This window comes from Cavia porcellus, unplaced genomic scaffold, assembly GCF_034190915.1.
Source record: "Cavia porcellus strain 051 isolate PalLab524CR breed Dunkin Hartley unplaced genomic scaffold, mCavPor4.1 scaffold_3, whole genome shotgun sequence".
Lineage (NCBI taxonomy): Eukaryota > Metazoa > Chordata > Mammalia > Rodentia > Caviidae > Cavia > Cavia porcellus.
Window position 1 is genome coordinate 67,039,230 of NW_026947486.1, and position 18,243 is coordinate 67,057,472.

General features: G+C 43.5%; 1 protein-coding gene across 13 annotated transcripts in view; it reads left to right on the forward strand.

Moving 5' to 3' along the window:
- The window catches only part of Frmpd3 (FERM and PDZ domain containing 3), a 151,902-nt gene that overhangs the window by 60,353 nt on the left and 73,306 nt on the right, over positions 1–18,243 (forward strand). For 4 of the 13 annotated variants that reach the window (XM_063246250.1, XM_063246248.1, XM_063246258.1 and 1 more), the window contains 2 exons: positions 13,539–13,692; positions 17,155–17,257. The exons of 4 other annotated variants lie outside the window; for them this stretch is intronic. In XM_063246250.1, coding sequence (XP_063102320.1) covers positions 13,545–13,692; positions 17,155–17,257 — 251 coding nt within the window. In that variant the 5' untranslated portion in view covers positions 13,539–13,544. Of the gene's footprint in view, positions 1–13,538; positions 13,693–17,154; positions 17,258–18,243 lie in introns of those variants that run through there. 5 more of the 13 variants (XM_013150215.3, XM_063246252.1, XM_063246257.1 and 2 more) reach the window with 3 other exon arrangements.

Consider the following 18,243-nt stretch of genomic DNA (forward strand, 5'->3'; position numbering starts at 1 on the left):
AAAATTCCCAACTCCTGCCTGTCCTTAATGCATCCAAATATAAGTCTACAGGCCCTTTGAGATCTGTAATTCACTGCTACCTCCTCTAAGAAACAGCTGGGGTTCCCAGCTAATAACATAGGCAGGTAAAGATACATGGGTGCTGACTCATGCCCTCTGAGTTAGTAACTCAGCAGGCCTTCATCCTTAGGTGGGCCTTCATCTGCCCTTTTCTGTCCCCAAGTAAGACATAATTCCTCCCTCTTAACAGAAAGGTACAATTGGGCTGAATAAAAGATGTCTTGTTCTCCTGAGGCAGCGTTTGACATCTCCTGGACACTTCCAGATGGGGTGACATAAGTTTACCAGGCCTGTGTTCTTCTTTGTCTAATGGCTTCTTGGCCTACTGTCTGTATGCCTCTGAGCTTACCAACTGGGCAGGTTGGAGATGTTGAAGGGGAGGAGCAGAGCTGCTCCCTCACGGGGGGTCACACTGGCAACTGCTGGGCACAGGGCCTGGGCCTTTGATACTACCTACATCATTTTGGGGACCCAGGCAAAGTAGCAGGTTAAAATGTGCCTTTTTCTGTCCAGCTTTGTCTATTCTGGCTTGCTTATCTCCTTTCAAGCTCCCCAAAAGAGTATTAAAATGAGAACTTTGTGCCCCAACAAAGCCAGATGGGAGATAGAGCAAAGAAAAGGCCTGCTCACTGTTTACCCTGATAACCTATAGCTTCTTGTTTCCCAGCTTGCCTCTGCCCCTCTCAGGCTGTCATCCTTACGCTTTCTGCCACATACTCCCTGTTCCCTTCAGCCTCTAGAACCATACTCTCTTCTTCCCTTCTCTACCTACCCGTTGGGTCTGACCTTTCCTCCAGAACCCAGATATTGTCCTCATCTAGAAAACCTCCCTGTGCAGCTTCTAGAAATTGGTAAAAACTAAACAAGGGGCAAATACATAACCTCCAAGGTCCTGCCAACTCTGAGATTATCCAGAAGTTGACCAAAGGGTGGTAGCATCCAAGGCTGGTAGCCAGTCCATCAATATCTAAGTGTCACAGAAAAAAGAAGGAGATGGCCCAGCCACCTAGCTAAATAGGCCCTCTTTTGGCTTCAGAAGGCTTTGCCCAGAACCCCTTGCAACCAGCATCTGCCAAGCAGTCGCCAGAGGGGTGCTATTTGACCCCAGGTCTTTGGCTGCTGGCGGCAGTCACTTGTTGGGAAATTCCCAGAAGCTCCAGTACACACCTGCTCCCACTGTCTGCCCTCCAAGCTTTGTTTACAGTTCAGCCCTTGGCAGACTAAAGGCTGGAATCCAAGAGAACAGAGAGCTGGGTGGACAGGGACCCTTTTCTGGCTTGGCATTCTGTGTCAGAGCTCTGCAGCCCAACTTGGCCTTGAAGAGATGTGTGCACTGAGGGGAAAAATTCAGGCCTGTGGATTCTTTCCCTGCCAACTCCACTTTTCCCATATGATCATGTCCTCCTACCTTCTGGACCTCTCTCCCCTTCTTATTTTGTTCCTTTCAATTTCCTCTTTCACAACAAAAGCCTAGCTTCTGGTGACTAGAAAACTAAATTCCTGACTTCCTAAGTTAGAAAGGTACCTTAGCCTCTGTAGCCCCTTCTGTGAAATGAGTAGGTCATGCTGTCAGTATGGAATAACTGCCCCCCTTCTGGGAAAAGCTCCGTCATTCAAAGTCCCACCAGAACATGTGGCCCTTGAACAACACTGAGACCTCTGAAGTCATTGTTGAGGGGGTGGCAGATCCAGGGCATCTGAAGAGCTGGTGAGGATCTAGAGAGGGCCTCCTAAAAACAAAGGCCACCAGAATTGACAGCACACTGTCTCTGTGGCAACTGCCCTCCTTAAGCTTGTCCTTGTTCCTTTACTGTCTCCAAGGCTCCCTTGTCTCATTTCTCTTTTTCTGTCTTGTTTTCACTACCTCTTTCCCTCTTGGCTCTGTCTGGCCCCTTTTCCTGCTCAGCTGTCTTCCCCTCTTACTTTCTCTCCTTACCTCATCTTTCCCCTCTGGCTCAATCAATCTGTCTCTGCCTCCTTCAGAAATATTTGGTATGGTACACAGAGGGTGGGGGCTGAGGTGCCCAGCATTCTCAAGAGTGACATGACAAATCCTTCAAGCTCCTATGAATATTTCATTTCTCCAGTACCCCCTCACTGTCTCAGCTAGTGATAGGTAAGTGGGGGCTAAAATGCAAGGATCTCCCCATTAACTCCACCACAACTCAAGGGCAGCAGGTTCAGACTCTGTGACCCAGGGTGCCATACAGTATCAGCCTCATATCTGGCATAGCTCTCACATCTGTCACCGGGTTGGCAGCCCCAGCAGGGAGGGTTTAGGAGCATGTCTGGGCCTATTACATAGCGTGTCTGAATCTATTGGATATGTAGTCCCTGAAGGGAAAAGAAAAAGAGGAGGTGGCAGCTGCAGAGAGGGTCCTCTGCAGCTTCCTCTAAGAAGCACTGTAGAGTTGATTTTTTGCAAGCTGCCTTCAAGCTCCCAGATATTTGTGGAAAGACAGATGACTTTGGTCTCTAATTGCTTCCTTGTGACCTGCTCAAATGAGTGGCAGGTATCTTCATTCCAGCCCACTGGGGAAAAGCTTCTGTTTGGACAACTACATAAAGAAATCCAAACACCAGCAGGTTTTCTAAAAGATGTTTCTCTAAGCTCAGCTGAGGGAGAAATTTCAGAGCTATAGATCTGGAAGGAAAAGGGGGGCTGCTCATGAGAGAAACCAAGTCATCCACCCAGAGAGACTCAAGAGTAGAAAGTACTATCCAAATTCATCCTGCTTATCCTACTACCTCTTGCCATTCTAAAGGAATAGTTGTCTGTCCTTTTAAGAAAATTTCTGGGTGAGAAAGAACTACTATTAGATTTCTCACCCTTGAACCCTTAAAAGGATTGAAGCTATACTATCTCCTATTTCTCTTAGATTGTAGCCTTGAACTCTTCCTTTGACTCCATTCCTTCCTTAGTCTTGTGTTTAGCCGTAGATTTGAGGGGTTTCTCCTATGGGCCCAACTCTTCATCTGGAATCTTCCTTTCACAGGTTGACACCCAGCCAGTAGGCATTTGATGATGACTTGTATTGAAAAGCTAACTGATTCTTTTCTGCATTCTTCAAAACCATTCCTATCCACTTATGCATTGATTCACTTAAAATATTTACCAAGCATTTACTATGTGCCAGGTACCATATCAGGTGCTAGAGGCATACTGTTGAACAAGAGACACACGGCCTACTCTTACAGAATTTATAGCCAAATAATGTCATAAATGTATACTTACAAATAATGATGAGTCTCATGAAAGAAATTAACAGGTTGTAAGAATAAACAACAGAGGCATGAATTTCCAGGAAAAACCTCTGTGAGAAGAGAATATTTAGGCAGAGACATAAAGAATAAGAGCCCAGCCATTTGAGAAACAGAGAAAGAGGAATGCCAGGTAGGCTGGTCTTACTAGATCAAAGAACTTGATGTGTTGAGAAATTCAAAGGAGGCCAATGAGGCTAGATTGTCATAGGCAAGAGTAAGTAAGAGTAGTACTGAGGAGATCACATGGGGCTTGTGGGCCATGGAAAGGGAGGCTGTATATTATTCACTTGCAGTGAGAAACAGCTGGAGGATTTTAAGCAATGGAGTGGCAGGCTTTGATCTCAACTTCTGCAGTAGCTGTAAAAACCAGCTTTAGAAGAACAGCAGAGAGACCAATAAGGAGACTGTTATAGATGTCCACAGGAGACATGGTGGTGGCTTGAACTGGTGACAGTTGTGGATATGGAAAGAGTTAGTTAGATTCTGCCTGTGTTTTGAAGTAGCAGATCACAATATTTACTGAAAAACTAGATGTGAAGGGTGAAGGAAAGGGGCAGACAACTTCAAGAATGACTTGAAGCTTTCTGATAATGATGATGAGATGAACTGAAATAAGAAAGGTTGAGATAGCTCTCTCTAGTCTAGAGAGGTAAAAAATCAAGAGTATGGCTTTTGACATGTTAAATTTAACATTCCCAAGAAACATAAAAGTAGAGACCTCAAAGTCTATGAGTTTGGGAACTCCAGAAGAAGTGGAATGCACTTTGGGATTTGTCTGCATATCAATTGTTGTTAAAGCCAAGGGACTGGATGAGATCATCTCAGGGAAAAGTAGAGAAAAGAGAAAGTAGAAAAAAGAGAAGATCCAGGAATCCAGGAATCCAAAAGAGTCAAGTATCCAGGATTTATGTAAAGTATGAGAGATTCACAAAAGAGGCTAAGGAAAGTGACAAGAGAGGTAGGAGGACAGTCAGGAGACAATCACTGAAGCCAAGACAGGAGAGTGTTTGAGGAAGGAGAGCGTGATCCACTGTGTCTACATCTGGTGAGAGGTCGAATACAATGAGAACTGAGAGATACCAGGGCTGAGAGGGACTTCAACACTTTAAAATGGTAGATGTGGAAGCCAGATGATGATGGATCAAGAAGGAAAAAAAGATAAAGTAGAGACAATATGTGTAGAAACTCTTTTGAGGAATTCTGCTGTGAAGAGAAGCAGGAAAATAGGGCAGTAACTGTAAAGGAATCACAGATTAAAAGAAGGGAGGTTTGTTCATTGTCTTATGGATGAGTGAGTTTCTGTCAACATACCAGCACCCCGATTTTGGAAAAGTGGAAAGATGCATGATTTAGGAAAGAGAGTGAATTACCAAAGTGCAAAATCCTTGAGAAGATAAGAAGGGGATGACTTCAGAATATAAGAGTTTTGACATTGGTAAAGAAAAAGAAGCATCCTCTTCTTTAGTAGATAGGATAAACAAAGATGCAGTTGTAGGCATTGTCCTATCTAGATGTAGTGGTAAGATTAGAGGATTCTTGATAACTTCTGAGTTTTTTGTTTGTTTGTTTGCTTGTTTGTTTTTAGTAACAGGATGAGGTTATCAACTGAGACCTTGGAGTCCCAAATGCAAAAGTGTCAGGAAGATTCATGGGAGAAGTGGAGCTGTCAAATAGACATCTTGGAGAGTAGGAAAGTGGTGGCCAGACAGCAGGCTTGAGATAATGAATAAAATGGAAGCCAGTTACCAACCTGGGTGGTTTTTCTCCAGCTATTTTTATGCAAGCATGGAGCATGAATGTGGTTGAGTTCATCAAGGAGTGCAGTTTTACGAAGTGAGTGTAGCAGAGGGTAAGAAAGGAAGGGAGTTGAATGTGTTTGCAAGAAAATGATCATGATGACAGACTAAGAACTCCAATATGGACACGCAGGGAAATTAAAATAAAAAGGAGATTGAAGGAGAATAAGAAAGTAAATAACTAGGGGAAAGTGCTTAGAAAAGACTTCTTTGAAGAGGTGGGACATTTAAGCTGAGACCTAAAGGATGAAAAATTAGCCCAGCAAAGAATGGGGAAAGTTATTTCCTGGAAAAGAGGATACCATATAGAAAGTGAATGGATGATCGTGGTTCCTTCAGATGGTTCTTGAAGTGAACGGAAGCTGGCAGGATAGATGGTGTGGCAGAGAATGAGGTGCTGGTGATGGAGACTGGGGAAGTGGTACAATATCTGAAGATGATAGAACAAGTAAGTGGAAGAAGTGTTAGAGGCTTCCTCATCACCATGTGGATGTTGAATTCACCAATAATCGTATCAGGAGTTGAAATAAGTGCAACAATTAAGAGAACTGTTTCAAAAACAAAACAAAAACCAGAAAATAAGTGTTGTCCAGGATATGGAAAAACTGGAATGTTTGTGCATTGTTAGTGGAAATGTAAATGGTGTTGCATGAAACACAGTATGGCTGTTACTGAAAAAAAAAATAAACATAAAGTTACCATAAAATCCAGCAATTTCACTTCTCAGTATATACCAAAAAAGAAGTGAAAGTAGACTCTCTACCAAATATTTGTTCACCCATGTTCATAGCAGCATTATTCACAATAACCAGAGGGTGAAAAAAATCCATGTTCATTGACAGATGAATAAAATGTGGTACCTATGTGGAATATTGAGACTTAAAAAGAAGGAAATTATAAATAAACAGAAATACAATTTTAAAAAGCAATTCTGACATGTGACAGCATGGATAAATCCTAAAGACATTGTGCTGATTCAAATAAGCCAGATGCAACAGAACAAATATTTTATGATTCCTCTTACATGATGTTTCTACAGTAGTTAAATTCACAAAGACAGAAAGTTGACTTCAGGCATGGCAACACATGCCTATAATCCCAGCTCTCAGTATGCTAAAGCTAGAGGATCGCTGTGAGTTCAAGACTAGCCTCGGTTACATAGTGAATTCAAGGCCAACCTGAACTACACAGCGAGACCTTGTCTCAGTAAAAAAATAGATTTTTTTGTAAAAAGTTAAAAGTGAACATCTGGAGCTAGGACTAGAATGACAGTGTTTAATGAGGACAAAGTTTCTGTTAGGAAAAATGGACGAATTCTGGAGATGGGTGATGCTGGTTGCACAACAATATGAGTGAATTTAATGCACTGAGCTGTACTCTTTTTTGTTTTGTTTTGCTTTGTTTTTTGTCTGTTTGAGTCAGGGTCGCACTATGCAATTCAGGCTGGCCTTGGGCTTACTTTGTAGCTCAGGCTGGTCTCACACTAGCAAGGATCCTTCTGCCCCAGCCTCCCCAGTGCTGGGAGTACAGGCATGCACCACCACACCTGACTGAACTGTACTCTTAAAATGGTTAAAATGATAAATTCTATGTTATTTATATTTTACAAAAAAGAGGGTAGAAGAAAAGATCACATGTGACTAGGTACTAAAGTCCTCAGTGACCCTGAGGCCTACATAGGAAGTCTGTAGGTAACAACGAAGAAAGGGCAAAATTTATAGAGATGGGTTTTTGAAAACAAAATGACTAATGGCCTAGGGACAGCACTAGCAAGCACAGAGCACAGCTACCTCCCCTGACTGTCCTGAAGGACCTGAGTTGTAAGAGAGAAAACAAAATCGTTTAAAAACAAACCAGCTCTCACTTGAGAGGAATGATAGAGAAATGATGTCCTCAAGAAATCACCAGGTCTCAATTGGGAAAGAAGATGGGCACTTTCAGAGAATAAATCAGGACAAAAAGAATTGTTTGCTGTTGATTGAAATTTCCAGAGGGCACAATGGAAGGCTTAGAGAAGTGGGATCAGAGCATCTGTCTAGCTCATGGTTTCACTTTCTGTGGTTTTATTATCTGCATCTAGCCATGGTCCAAAAATATTAAATGAAAAATTCCAAAGATAAACAATTATAGTTTTAAATAACTTTTGTTACAGTATATTGTTTTGGTTGTTCTGTTTTATTAGCATGGTTGTTGATCCATTACTGTGCCTGATTTGTAAATTGAACTTTACAATAGGCATGTATGCACATGAAAAAATATAGCAAATGGAAAATGTGGCATTGTGTGCAGGTCCAGGGATTGACAGAGGGGCTTAGAAAGTATCCTCCATGGAAAAGGAAAGACTACTCTTTAATGATGAAAGTCTGGGCTTGAGGAATAACCAGAAGTGAGTAAATTATTTTGTGGCAGTGATTTAAGTTAACAGGAATGTGAAGTCTTATGGAGTGAGTCTCCCTTAGGAAAGTGGACTTAGAGGAATGTGGGAGGTCAGTTCTGTGGCTGGAGTCCCCAATGTGTCACCTACTGGTGTGGTGGTTTCAATGGAGGCTGCTCTTACAGATGACACTGGAATGGCCCTCAGTTCATTTGAGGAGAAATAGTCTGCTGAATATTCCCACCAAGCCAACCTCATTTATTTTTGGGAAACTGCTTGTCCACAACTTTTTAAGTCATACAGAATAATTGGGAGGTGAAGATTTACATTGCAGTTCCACAAAGTTTATATGAGTGTATGTTTGTTAGCAAATTGCCTAATCTATCTTCTCAAATTTTGGTTCCCTTATCTGTAAAATAGCCATTGTACTGCAGTGAGGATAGAGAGAGGAAATAGGTGGACAGTTACTATAGTATAGTAACCCTCAATAAAGGGCAGCTAGTACTATTGTTTCTGCCTTTGTTTTTCCCCTTTGGTATCAGGGATTGAGTTTACAATCTTGCACTTGCCAGGCAGGCTTTTGTGCCACTGAGCTAAATCCCCAGCCCTACTATCCTTTTTTCAGCATCTTCCTCATCTCATTCCCAGATGCCTCTGGTCCTCAGGCTGTTCTTTGGCTGAGGAAATTCTTCAGCAGACTAAACAGTGCTTCATCTTCCAGATCTTTCCTCTTCTTTTCCCCAATGCAACCTTGTCTAGCTTATTTCCTATCCACTTAGAGCCCTCCATATTCTCTCCTAGGACAAATCTAATTTGGCTAACCAGTCTTTTATTTGCATGAATTTACATTTCCACAAAAGATAGCATTTGTAATAGCTAAAATATAATTTGTCCTTCAGTGCCACAACCCAGTAACATAAAAGCACTTTAATATTCCTAGCTGGCTGTAGCTCTCCCAAGAACAGCTTTATTTTAGAGTCTTCCTTCTCAAAGTATGGTATGTGGACCAGCAGCATGGGCACCACCCTGGAATATGTCAGAATGTCAGACCTTGCTCCAGCTCTACACCTTAAAATCATTTTAGCAATATCCTGGCCTAGGCGATTCATGTACAGGTTAAAATTTGAGCAGCACGATGTGGTAAGAAGCAGCTAACTGAAATAAATCACCAGTCATTTGTATGCAAATTTAAGATATATACATTTCTTATACATAGAGGACTCCTCTACAGGAGGCGCTCTTACAAGCTCCAAGCTCCTTACAAGCAGGCAGCTATTTCAGAGCCTCCAGGATGGTGCTCTCATTGCTACCACCAGAAGAACATAGTATCTCCCTGAGATCCAGCTGCTAGTCTGCTGTGCTGGATCTCTGGAGCTTCAAGGAGAGTCAGGCTCCAGTTACTGGAATCAGAAGGCTAATTGGCTTCACATGTCTCAGAATCCTGCCAGTTGCTAGGGGAGTGACAAGACTCCCCAAGGAACCAACCAAATGTAGAGGAAAAGAATCCAAAGACAAGGAGGGATAGAGAACAAAAGCCAGTGCCTGGAGTTGTAACTGTTAAATCTCTGTCTTCCTACCCAGAAGTGCAAAGGGGAAGAGCATCAGCAGAGAACCATTCTGTCATCTTCTCAGTTCAGCTGTCCTTTAGCTGCATCCTGCCTAGCAACAGTTGTTAACATGAGCTACGGCTACCAGTCCTTCTTTACATACTGATTGGGGAATTGGTTTAGCCCAAAAAGGTGCCAGGGCATGCAGATGGAGCCAGGTTGTCTGAGAGCTGTGTCAGAAAAAGAACTGCCTAGAAAACCAGAGGACAGAAAACATTGTGGGGCTGTCTCTTACAAATAAGGAGTTGGTAAAGGAAAGGCCAGGGTTGTGTGAAGCAAGTGAGGGTTATTTTCAGCACCCTTTCTCTGCTCCTCTGGCTCCTCTGAATAATGCTACCAGTAATATCACCACCTCTACATCTGGGTGATACACTTAACCTTCCCAAATGCTTCTGTAGGCATGATCTCATTCCACTCTCCCAACAACACTGAGCGAACAGCGTCAGGGTCAGGTTAATTATAATGTGGGCTGAGCATCAAGGCTGGCTAGGACATGGCGTGCTGCTGGCTCTAGGATTGGGGCAGCCCCAAAATGCAAAACCTAGATAGCCAGAAAGTCTCATATCCTGAGCTGATCCAGGTGGGTTACTGGGGTGGTGGGCCCTATCCAAGAGATTTGGCTCCAGTTGAACCACTAATGTACACAGTCTCTGAGGGTCTCTGCTTCTTCATCTACATTGGAGGCTGGGGTGGAAGAGGACCAGTCACCTAGCGTATTTGGCAGGACAGTTAGATGCTGTTTGGAGATAATGGATGTGAAAGTACCTTTGCTCAAATGAGGTAATAGATGTAAAATAAAAAGAATCACATGGATTTAAAGTGTTGTTATCATTAGGTAGAAAAGAAACATTAAACTTTTACCCATGTCACTGAATGAAGAGAGCAAACCTGGAACAGGATGAGAAGATACCTTTAGGGACCTTGGGTGGGAAGGGGACAGTTTAAAGGCATTGCATCCTTTGGAGCAAACAATAGAAGAAAATAGATCCCACAAACTGCTTCGGCTGCTTCATGATTTTGTTCAGGGTTGCCTTGCTTGAAGAGACCAGAAGCCAAACATCTTTCAAAGTCAAATTCCCTGTTCCCCCAGGAGGGAAGTCATGTGATCCATGGACAGCTGAGCTCTTATCATCCATCACTGCTTGCCTCCTGTGTCACTCCCAAGTCTCCAGGCACTTAGCAAATTTCAGAGGGACTCGGTTGCAGACACTGAAAGATGCAAACTCCAGAAGGAAAGAAAAAACTTCCATTTAAATTGTAAAATGGTTTCCTGGGCTGTTAATGGATGTGTTTCTTCCCTGGCCCAAGATGCCCAAGAAGGCCCATGCAATGTAAAAGAAATGGTCATTTGCAGAGTTGAGGGAGAATCCACTTAGTACAGCTCAGTTAGGGACAATTGTCATCAGGAATGCAATGTACTCCAGTGACACTGAGACACATGGCTGTGGTGATGAGAGAAATAACTGAGCTTTTTGGACAGGTGGGGCATGCCCATGGTCAGAATTTGGAGTCTCATCTCTCTCCCTAACTCTTCCCTTTGCTGGCCAGCCAGCACAATCCCTATTTCCTCCATGGACTCTCTCCAGTGTCTCTTCCCCCTCTTCTGAACACAACTTGGCACTTAGTTATAGAGTTGATCTACTTGTTTCAGTGCTTTATTTCACTTGTGCGTTGAATGCTTGTCATTTCTGCTTCTGCTAAACTGGAGGCTCTTTGTGGGCAGAGATTTTTAACTTTTCTTGTGGTCTCCAGGGCTCCATACTGAGTAGTCACTCAATAAATACTTGTTGATTGATTAATATGAGTTAAAAGAATAAAACAGAACATTTGGATCACAAAAGGCTGTTGGCTTTTTGGTTGCTCAGGCTTCAGGAGTGCCCATTTTCATCAGTACTGGTGGTACCTCAAGGCCCAATGGAGACTAAAATGTCCTCAGCTTCAGAAAAAGAAAAAAGAAGCCTTTGAGGGTTGATACACATCTATCATCCCAGCTATAGAGATGGTTAAAACAGAAGAGCTACAAGTTCAAAGTATGTCTGGGCAACTTAGTGACTCCTTGATTCTAAACCAAATTTGAAAAGCAGTGGGATACAGCTTAATGGTAGAATACTTGCCCAGCACACACAAGGGCCCAGATCAGTTCAGTTCCCAGTACCCCCTCCCCACCACAAAAATATAAAGTAAAATAAAATAAACCAGGGACAAAGCTGAGGCTTTAGCATCCAGGAATTGAGAGACTGACTGAGTTCAGCGGACTTTGCCAAGCACTTCCTCAGCAAGCCTGCATCTTGCCAGTATTTCTGTTCATAGCAGAGTTGTAGAGTCCAGTAGGTTTCCATCTTTCAGCCTGCCCCATATTGTATTCACATAAACAACAAGCTGGTTCTATCTCCTAAAAAGACTCTTTTTTTTTTTGTCTTTTTGAGACAGGGTCTCGCTATGCATTCAGGCTGGCTTTGAACTCACTTTGTAGCCCAGGCTACTCTCGAACTCACAACAATCCTCCTGCCTCAACCTCCCGAGTGCTGGGATTACAGGCGTGAGCCACCACGCCTGGCTAAGAAGACTCTTTTACTTGGCAGGAGGCAAAAGGCTCATTTGGGAAGCAGCCCCAGGGAGAGGGAGGACAGCTGCGGTAGGAGGACAGTCTCTGCATCCCTTTAAGACCGAGTTCCTGCCTGTCACCAAGAGCAGAAATGAAAGAGGCACCAGCCTGAGGCCATATGTGCAGAGCCTCTGTCCCAGGAGGGTCTATCCAGGCCACTGACCAGCCACATTTCAGCTTATGAGTGCCTTTCAATTAAAAAGTGACCAGTGTCTTATTAGAGTGGGAGGCAAAGAGGCAGTTTCTGAATTCACCTTCTGAAGATTTGACCTCATCCTAACATTGCCATCCACCTCCTGACAGGGTAAGAGACAGTCTCCAAACTGGACTGGATTCTGCTTGAGTGAATATGGATAGATTCAAGTCAGCCACAGTCTGTCTTTCTTCTTTCCCAGGTTCTGGTATAGTCATGACAACTCCAAGGTTCTTTGCTAGAATATGCATTTCTCTTTCGTACAATTACTGTTAATCTCCCCTCCTCCACAGATAGTCCTAGAGTTCTGCTCTAATTACTTGATTTGTGTCCAGATAAACAACCTAACTGCTGAAACATTTGCCACTGATAATTTAGGTATTCTTAGTTAGTCAGCAACTACATCACTCTGGTAGTAGCAAAACCTCCTACTTCTTTTACAAACCTTGTGCTCTGCTTCTATCAATAATTAATACCTATTTCTCTGTGTCTTGTTTTGAAGGACCCTGCCTGGAACCTTACTTGTAGAGGGTCCTCATGCTGAGATTAGGAAACTTAAGCCTATATACAGGCCTGAAAGCTTGAGGGAGAACTGGGGCCAATTCAGGGAGCTAAGCCCCTGGGTTACTTGACTCTAGGTGCCCTCCCTTCTACCTCCAACTTTCCTGCCCTGCCCCACAATTCCACTTTTCATCTACCTCCTTGCCCTCCTTGCCTCAGTGCCCTCACAGGCCCTGTGGCCCCACACGCTCACTCCTCAGGGCTCTTCATCTGAGTACTACACTCAGGCCTGTCTTTGCCTGAAGTGTGCCTCACCCAAGCCTTTGATGTGGAAACTTTATAAAGCTCTCAGAGAATTCCTAAGCTTCAGTAACTTAAATTGTGGGCATCAAGAGGACAATCTATAATCTCCCAGGTGTTAGGGTAGTGCTTTCTCTTCTCCCACTCCTCAGTATCAGGTCTGTTAGCAGTCCCAGGACACAGCTCCCCTTCTGGCTCACAGGAGCCAGGAGCCATTTTCCAGCTGTCCCATTAAATGAAATAAATTGGCATAGTGTACAGTTGTGTGAGGTAATGGTCCTAAACGTTAGCGAACTTGTTTATCTATGATGCCTAAATAGTTCCTTTTCATATATCACCTTAGAGATATTAAACTTTAAAATCTCACAAGGACTTCATGGAGATGCTCCACATTCTAGAATGATTTCACATTTCTTTCCCACTTATTTGCCTGTTTGGGAGACTCAGTCCCTCAAGATTTTTGTTTGCTTTAGGGAACTAATAGCCAATTAAAATGGCTAATCCCAGTTAATTTCAAAATAACACATTTGTACCTACTTAGGCTTCTTCTGGAGTTCTGATGTCTTAGAGAAAGGGTCTGATTCTTGCTTTTAGGCTCTATCGTACCAAATTCTTCTCTTGGCTTCTGTCCTGAAAATAAATGGCTTCTCCTTCCTAGATTTCTTTCTTCGGTCTAAATTATGAGGCAGTCATTATGTCTGTTGGTTCTAGAGGATGTAGGAAATTAAGCTGTACTCTCAATTGCCATAACCAGACCCCTAACCAGTGTCCCTCCCAGCTGATTCTGAGGCTTAGTTCCCTTTGCATCTTGTTTTGCTCCTATCTTCCCCTTCCCCAGTCATGTATGCAGGAAGAGAGCACAAATGATATGGAATGTGAGCATCTGCCAGCAGAGGCGCTGCGACAAGTGACCATTCACCGAGACCCTCTATATGGCTTCGGCTTCGTGGCCGGCAGTGAGAGGCCTGTGGTGGTTCGATCTGTGAGGCCAGGTAGGTGTGCCTCAGAGTATCCCTCCAGCCTTGGCTCCTCCAACAACCTCCAACACCCTCCAACACCCATATTATCTTCAAGGAGCAGAACCTCTGACTACACTATGTTGCTGAGGAATTCACAAAGAGTGGATAAATATTTGCCACTCTTTAACTAGATTTAAGACTGATACACAAGACAAGCACAGTGCTGCCTGCCTGTAATCTCAGCAGCTTGGGAGGCTGCGGCAAGAGGATTGCAAGTTCGAGTCTCACATGGGCAATTTAGTGAACCCTTATCTCAAAAAATGAAAAGGGCTAGGGTTATAGCTCAATGCAGAGCCTTTGATTCAGTCCCTAGAATGCCCCCTACCACCAGAATGCCTGCTAGATACAAACCACTGAGGCAGTGTGGGGGATGCAGAGACTGAAGTTGATCATTGAATAGGGTCTGGGTCTTAGTAAAACTTCTTTTTGCATAGAACATTCATAGAAGAACCATAGTGCATTGGATGAGAAAGTACCATTCAACTCAAGTCAACAAGTATTTTTAGACTGTCTACTCTAAGCCCAGCAATAGTGCCAGAAAATATAAAACACAGTTCCCATCCTCCAGAATCAAACCACCAGGCTGTAGAGATTGGCCCATACTCATGAAATAGATAAGACACCAAAGATCTGAATTAGGATAGAGGCAACAAGTGGGAGAAGAGGATGACAGGAGAATGAAATCTCTGAATTTTAGATGGCAATAACATCTACTGTTATTGAGCATCTGCTACACACTTTACATTATCTTATTTAATCTTTACAGCCAAGCCTGCAAGGTAAGTAAGTAATACTCTTCTTATTTTATGAATCAGAAAACTGACACATAGAGGAAGAGAAATGACTTGGCCAGGATCACTCAGCTAGGAAGCCAGAGAGTCAGAATTTTCTGTATGTGTGATGCCATAAGGGGGGAGTGGGATTTGAATGGGACCATGTGGGATGTAACAAGCCAAAGATCACCCTCAACTGTGAAACCCTGTCCTCACGCATGAAATAAAAATGGTGAAAACACTATTTTGTTTTGAATCTACTATATCTTGACAGAAAAGATAGACTGAAAGGAGCTTTATTCCTGACTTTCTGGGCCTGAGGCTTTAGCTGTTTACAACAGTTTTTCACTCAGTCAAGAGAAGCAGCTGGAGTACAAACTAGTCTTGCAGAAAGTTGATGTATTTTGCAATCCTCAAAGGAAAAGGAAAAGATTTTGTAAGCTCTCTTCAACTAGAGGCCACAGAGTAAAAACACTTCAATACAGGAGTCTGTGACTGACCTCAGGCTGACAAGTCCGTCATGTAGTTTAGCAAAAGACTTTTGAGTCTCTGATCAGAAATCAAATTTGTCCTGGGAAGAGGAACCAGATAAAACGTACTAATTGACTATTGGAAGCTTCTGCTTCAACTTCAAGGTGAAAGAATTCACAGGGCTGACTGAAGGCCCCAGGCTTGGAGGGGGTCAGCTATAAAAGGTAAAAGATGAAGAGAAAGGAGTTGGAGGGATGAAGGGAAGGAACACCCAAGGCAAGAGCCACAAAAAGCCATGGGACTGACAGGCATAACCCTATAAAAAGACTCTGGCTAACCCCCACTGCTGCTTCTTCCCAGGAAGCTGGGTAGCTGTATGTAGAGGATATTTAGTTCAGAAGATGTATGAGGCCATAAGAAGAGACAAAAGGCGTATCTTTTACAGGAACAATCATGGTTGAGCAAGTCAACAAACCACTTGCAAAGGCAATAGGTACCCTGATGCTCCCATTGCAATCATAGGGCTAATGCCTGTGAAGGAGGTTTAAATTCTGTGAGACCTCATCCATTGCAAGGGAAGGAGGGAACAAAGAGGGTGGGAGAAAGGAGGAAGCAGGTAGAATGGCCCTTATCTAACATATTGATGTTTTTGACAGAAATGGATAGAAGGAATGAAATAAATTAAAGGAATTATCCCTTGGAGGATATAATAGCTATCATTCATTGAATCCTTACCAACCTCAATCAACTGTTCTAAGTACCATACATTTATCATCTTATCCACCCAACATTCTTATGATGTGCAAGTACTGCTATTTTCCTATTCTACAGACAGGTAAGAGACTCGGAGACATTCAGTGGCCTATCCAAGGTCCCACAAGTAGTGAATTGCAGGTTCAGGCTTAGACCCCAGGTATGTCTCCCGTGAAGAACACACTCTTTACAACTATGATCCCCTGTCCTGAGGCCCTGTTGTATCAGATGTGGCCTGTTGAGTTCGGGGCCATTAATGTTGAAGAAATAACTGCCACTGGCTGTATTGGCATAGCTATCCTTAGCACAGAGGCCCTAGGCTCCAGAGCCAGGGAGTTGTGCTCAAATCACCTATTGGCTATGTGTGTTCATGTTTTTGAAATTTGGGAAGCACATTTCTTCGAAAAGAGACAGAAACATTGGAATCAGGCCTTTTAAAGTGGATACAAATAAGAGTCAAAGTTGGTTTGAGTACGGAATATGTCATTAAACATTTCTTTCAGGTTTGAGTCAGTCTGGTTCTGACTTCTCATTCTCTCTGAGTCTCTGAAAACACTTTTCTCCAAAAAGAACTTTGCTGAACACCAGAGACAGCATAACTTTGCAATATCGTTTATTCAAGTTAGAAGTATGCCCCTCAGACACATCTGCTTTCTTAACTTCAGCTGCAGGGATGAGAAAGGAAGAAAACAAATTTCCAGCTTTCCAAGAGCCTGTGCATTGCTCCCCCCATTTATTGGAGAGTAGCATCATTCAGTGTTAAACAAAATTAAACCCTTTAGTCTTACCCCTATCTCCAAGGAAGTAAATGCCTAGATCATTCCAAACCAGAAAATGTAAATAATATTCAAGCGAGGTGTGGTGGTGCACTCCTGTAATCCCAGCACTTGGGGGCTGAGGCAAGAGGATTGTTGCAAGTTCGAGACAGCCTGGGCTACAAAGTGAGCCCAAACCCAGCCTTAACTGCATAGTGAGACCCTGTCTCAAAAAGATGAAAAAAAAAAACTATTTAAATACTATTCAAGCTACAAGATTCCTCCCTCTCCTCTTATCGCCTGTACCACCTCCAGCAGTCTGAAAGTCGTTCCTTGCACCTAAGCAAATCTTTCCTATAAAATGAAAATCTGTATTTCTCTTTAGAACCAAGACAGTGAAACACTAATCTCATGTCAGTACAAAGTCTGGGCTTTGGACCTTTTGCTAGCACAGCACATGCAGCTATAGGAGATCCATGCCTCTCTCTTTCTTCATTCTACTGCCCTCCATCTGCCATAAGCAGCAGGCAGCAGCTGGAAATAACATCCCTACCGCCACCGTCCTCAGCTTGCATCTCCTGCTGGCCTCAGCTTGACTCCCTCAGGCACTGTGGCTCTTGCCCAGACTTGTTCTTTCCTGGCAATAGCTCTAAGCTTTCATGCCTCTCTCCTCTCCTCTGCAGGAGGCCCCTCTGAGGACAAGCTCCTGGCTGGTGACCAGATTGTGGCTATTAATGAGGAGGACGTGAGTGAAGCCCCCAGGGAGAGGTTCATAGAACTCATCAGGTAATAGGATCCTCTGGGGCCTTGGCAGTAGCTGAGCAGTGTCCATACTCCTGCCCCACCAGTGGTATTAGGACTACCACTATTCTCCCTGGTATGGGAGAGGAGCTGTCTTGGGCATAGTGGGCATAGTTGTGGCTCCTAGCTGAACTTCAGGGGCCAGCCAGGAAGGGTCACTCAAAGCCCCCACACAACAGGGCCTAGCCTGCTCCAGTGATATGAGCAGATACAACAAGCTTTGTGCTGTACTCTACTGCTCCCCAACTCATCTCCTCACTTGCACCTTTGTTTTAGGGATAGACCAAGGGACCAATGAGAACCAAGCAGCTAAGAAACACTAATATAAGCATAGTGCAAGCAAAACAATGCTTTCACCTCCTACCCTCTCCCAAAATCATGCACACATAAGGAAAACAAAATTAGAGTCCTTGCCCAGTGAATTGAGGAAGGGAACCTGCCACTGTGGCTTATGCCCATAGTACTTGAAATGCTTTAATGTCCTCCCTGGCTGGGGACAAGTGAGAAAGAAAAGGAGTGTTAGGGATCCCCTACACTCCCCATTCACCACCTGTCAATGGGGAATAATCACATTGTCTTTGCCTATCTCTTACACACACACACACACACACACACACACACTTGCACACTCCTTATATGCTTCCCTTCCCCAAACACATGCTACATGCACCATTCCATAGTTTGGAAGACTACATCCATGGGCTAACTTCTGTTTGGAGACCGTGGCTGCTTTCTCCCTCCACATAGAACTATTCCCTGTGTTGCTGATATACAAGTGGAGCCATATTCTTTCTCTCTTCCTCTCCCTTCCCTTGTTCGCTTGTGTAGTCTAGCTCCATCTCCTTCAATTTCTCTTGGTTCAAAGTATTTTCATTTTATTCATCTTTCTGGGTTTTCCCAAAAGCCCATCTGGATACAAAATGACACCCTGACTTTCAAAGGCAGATTTCACATTCTGTATGTGGTACAGC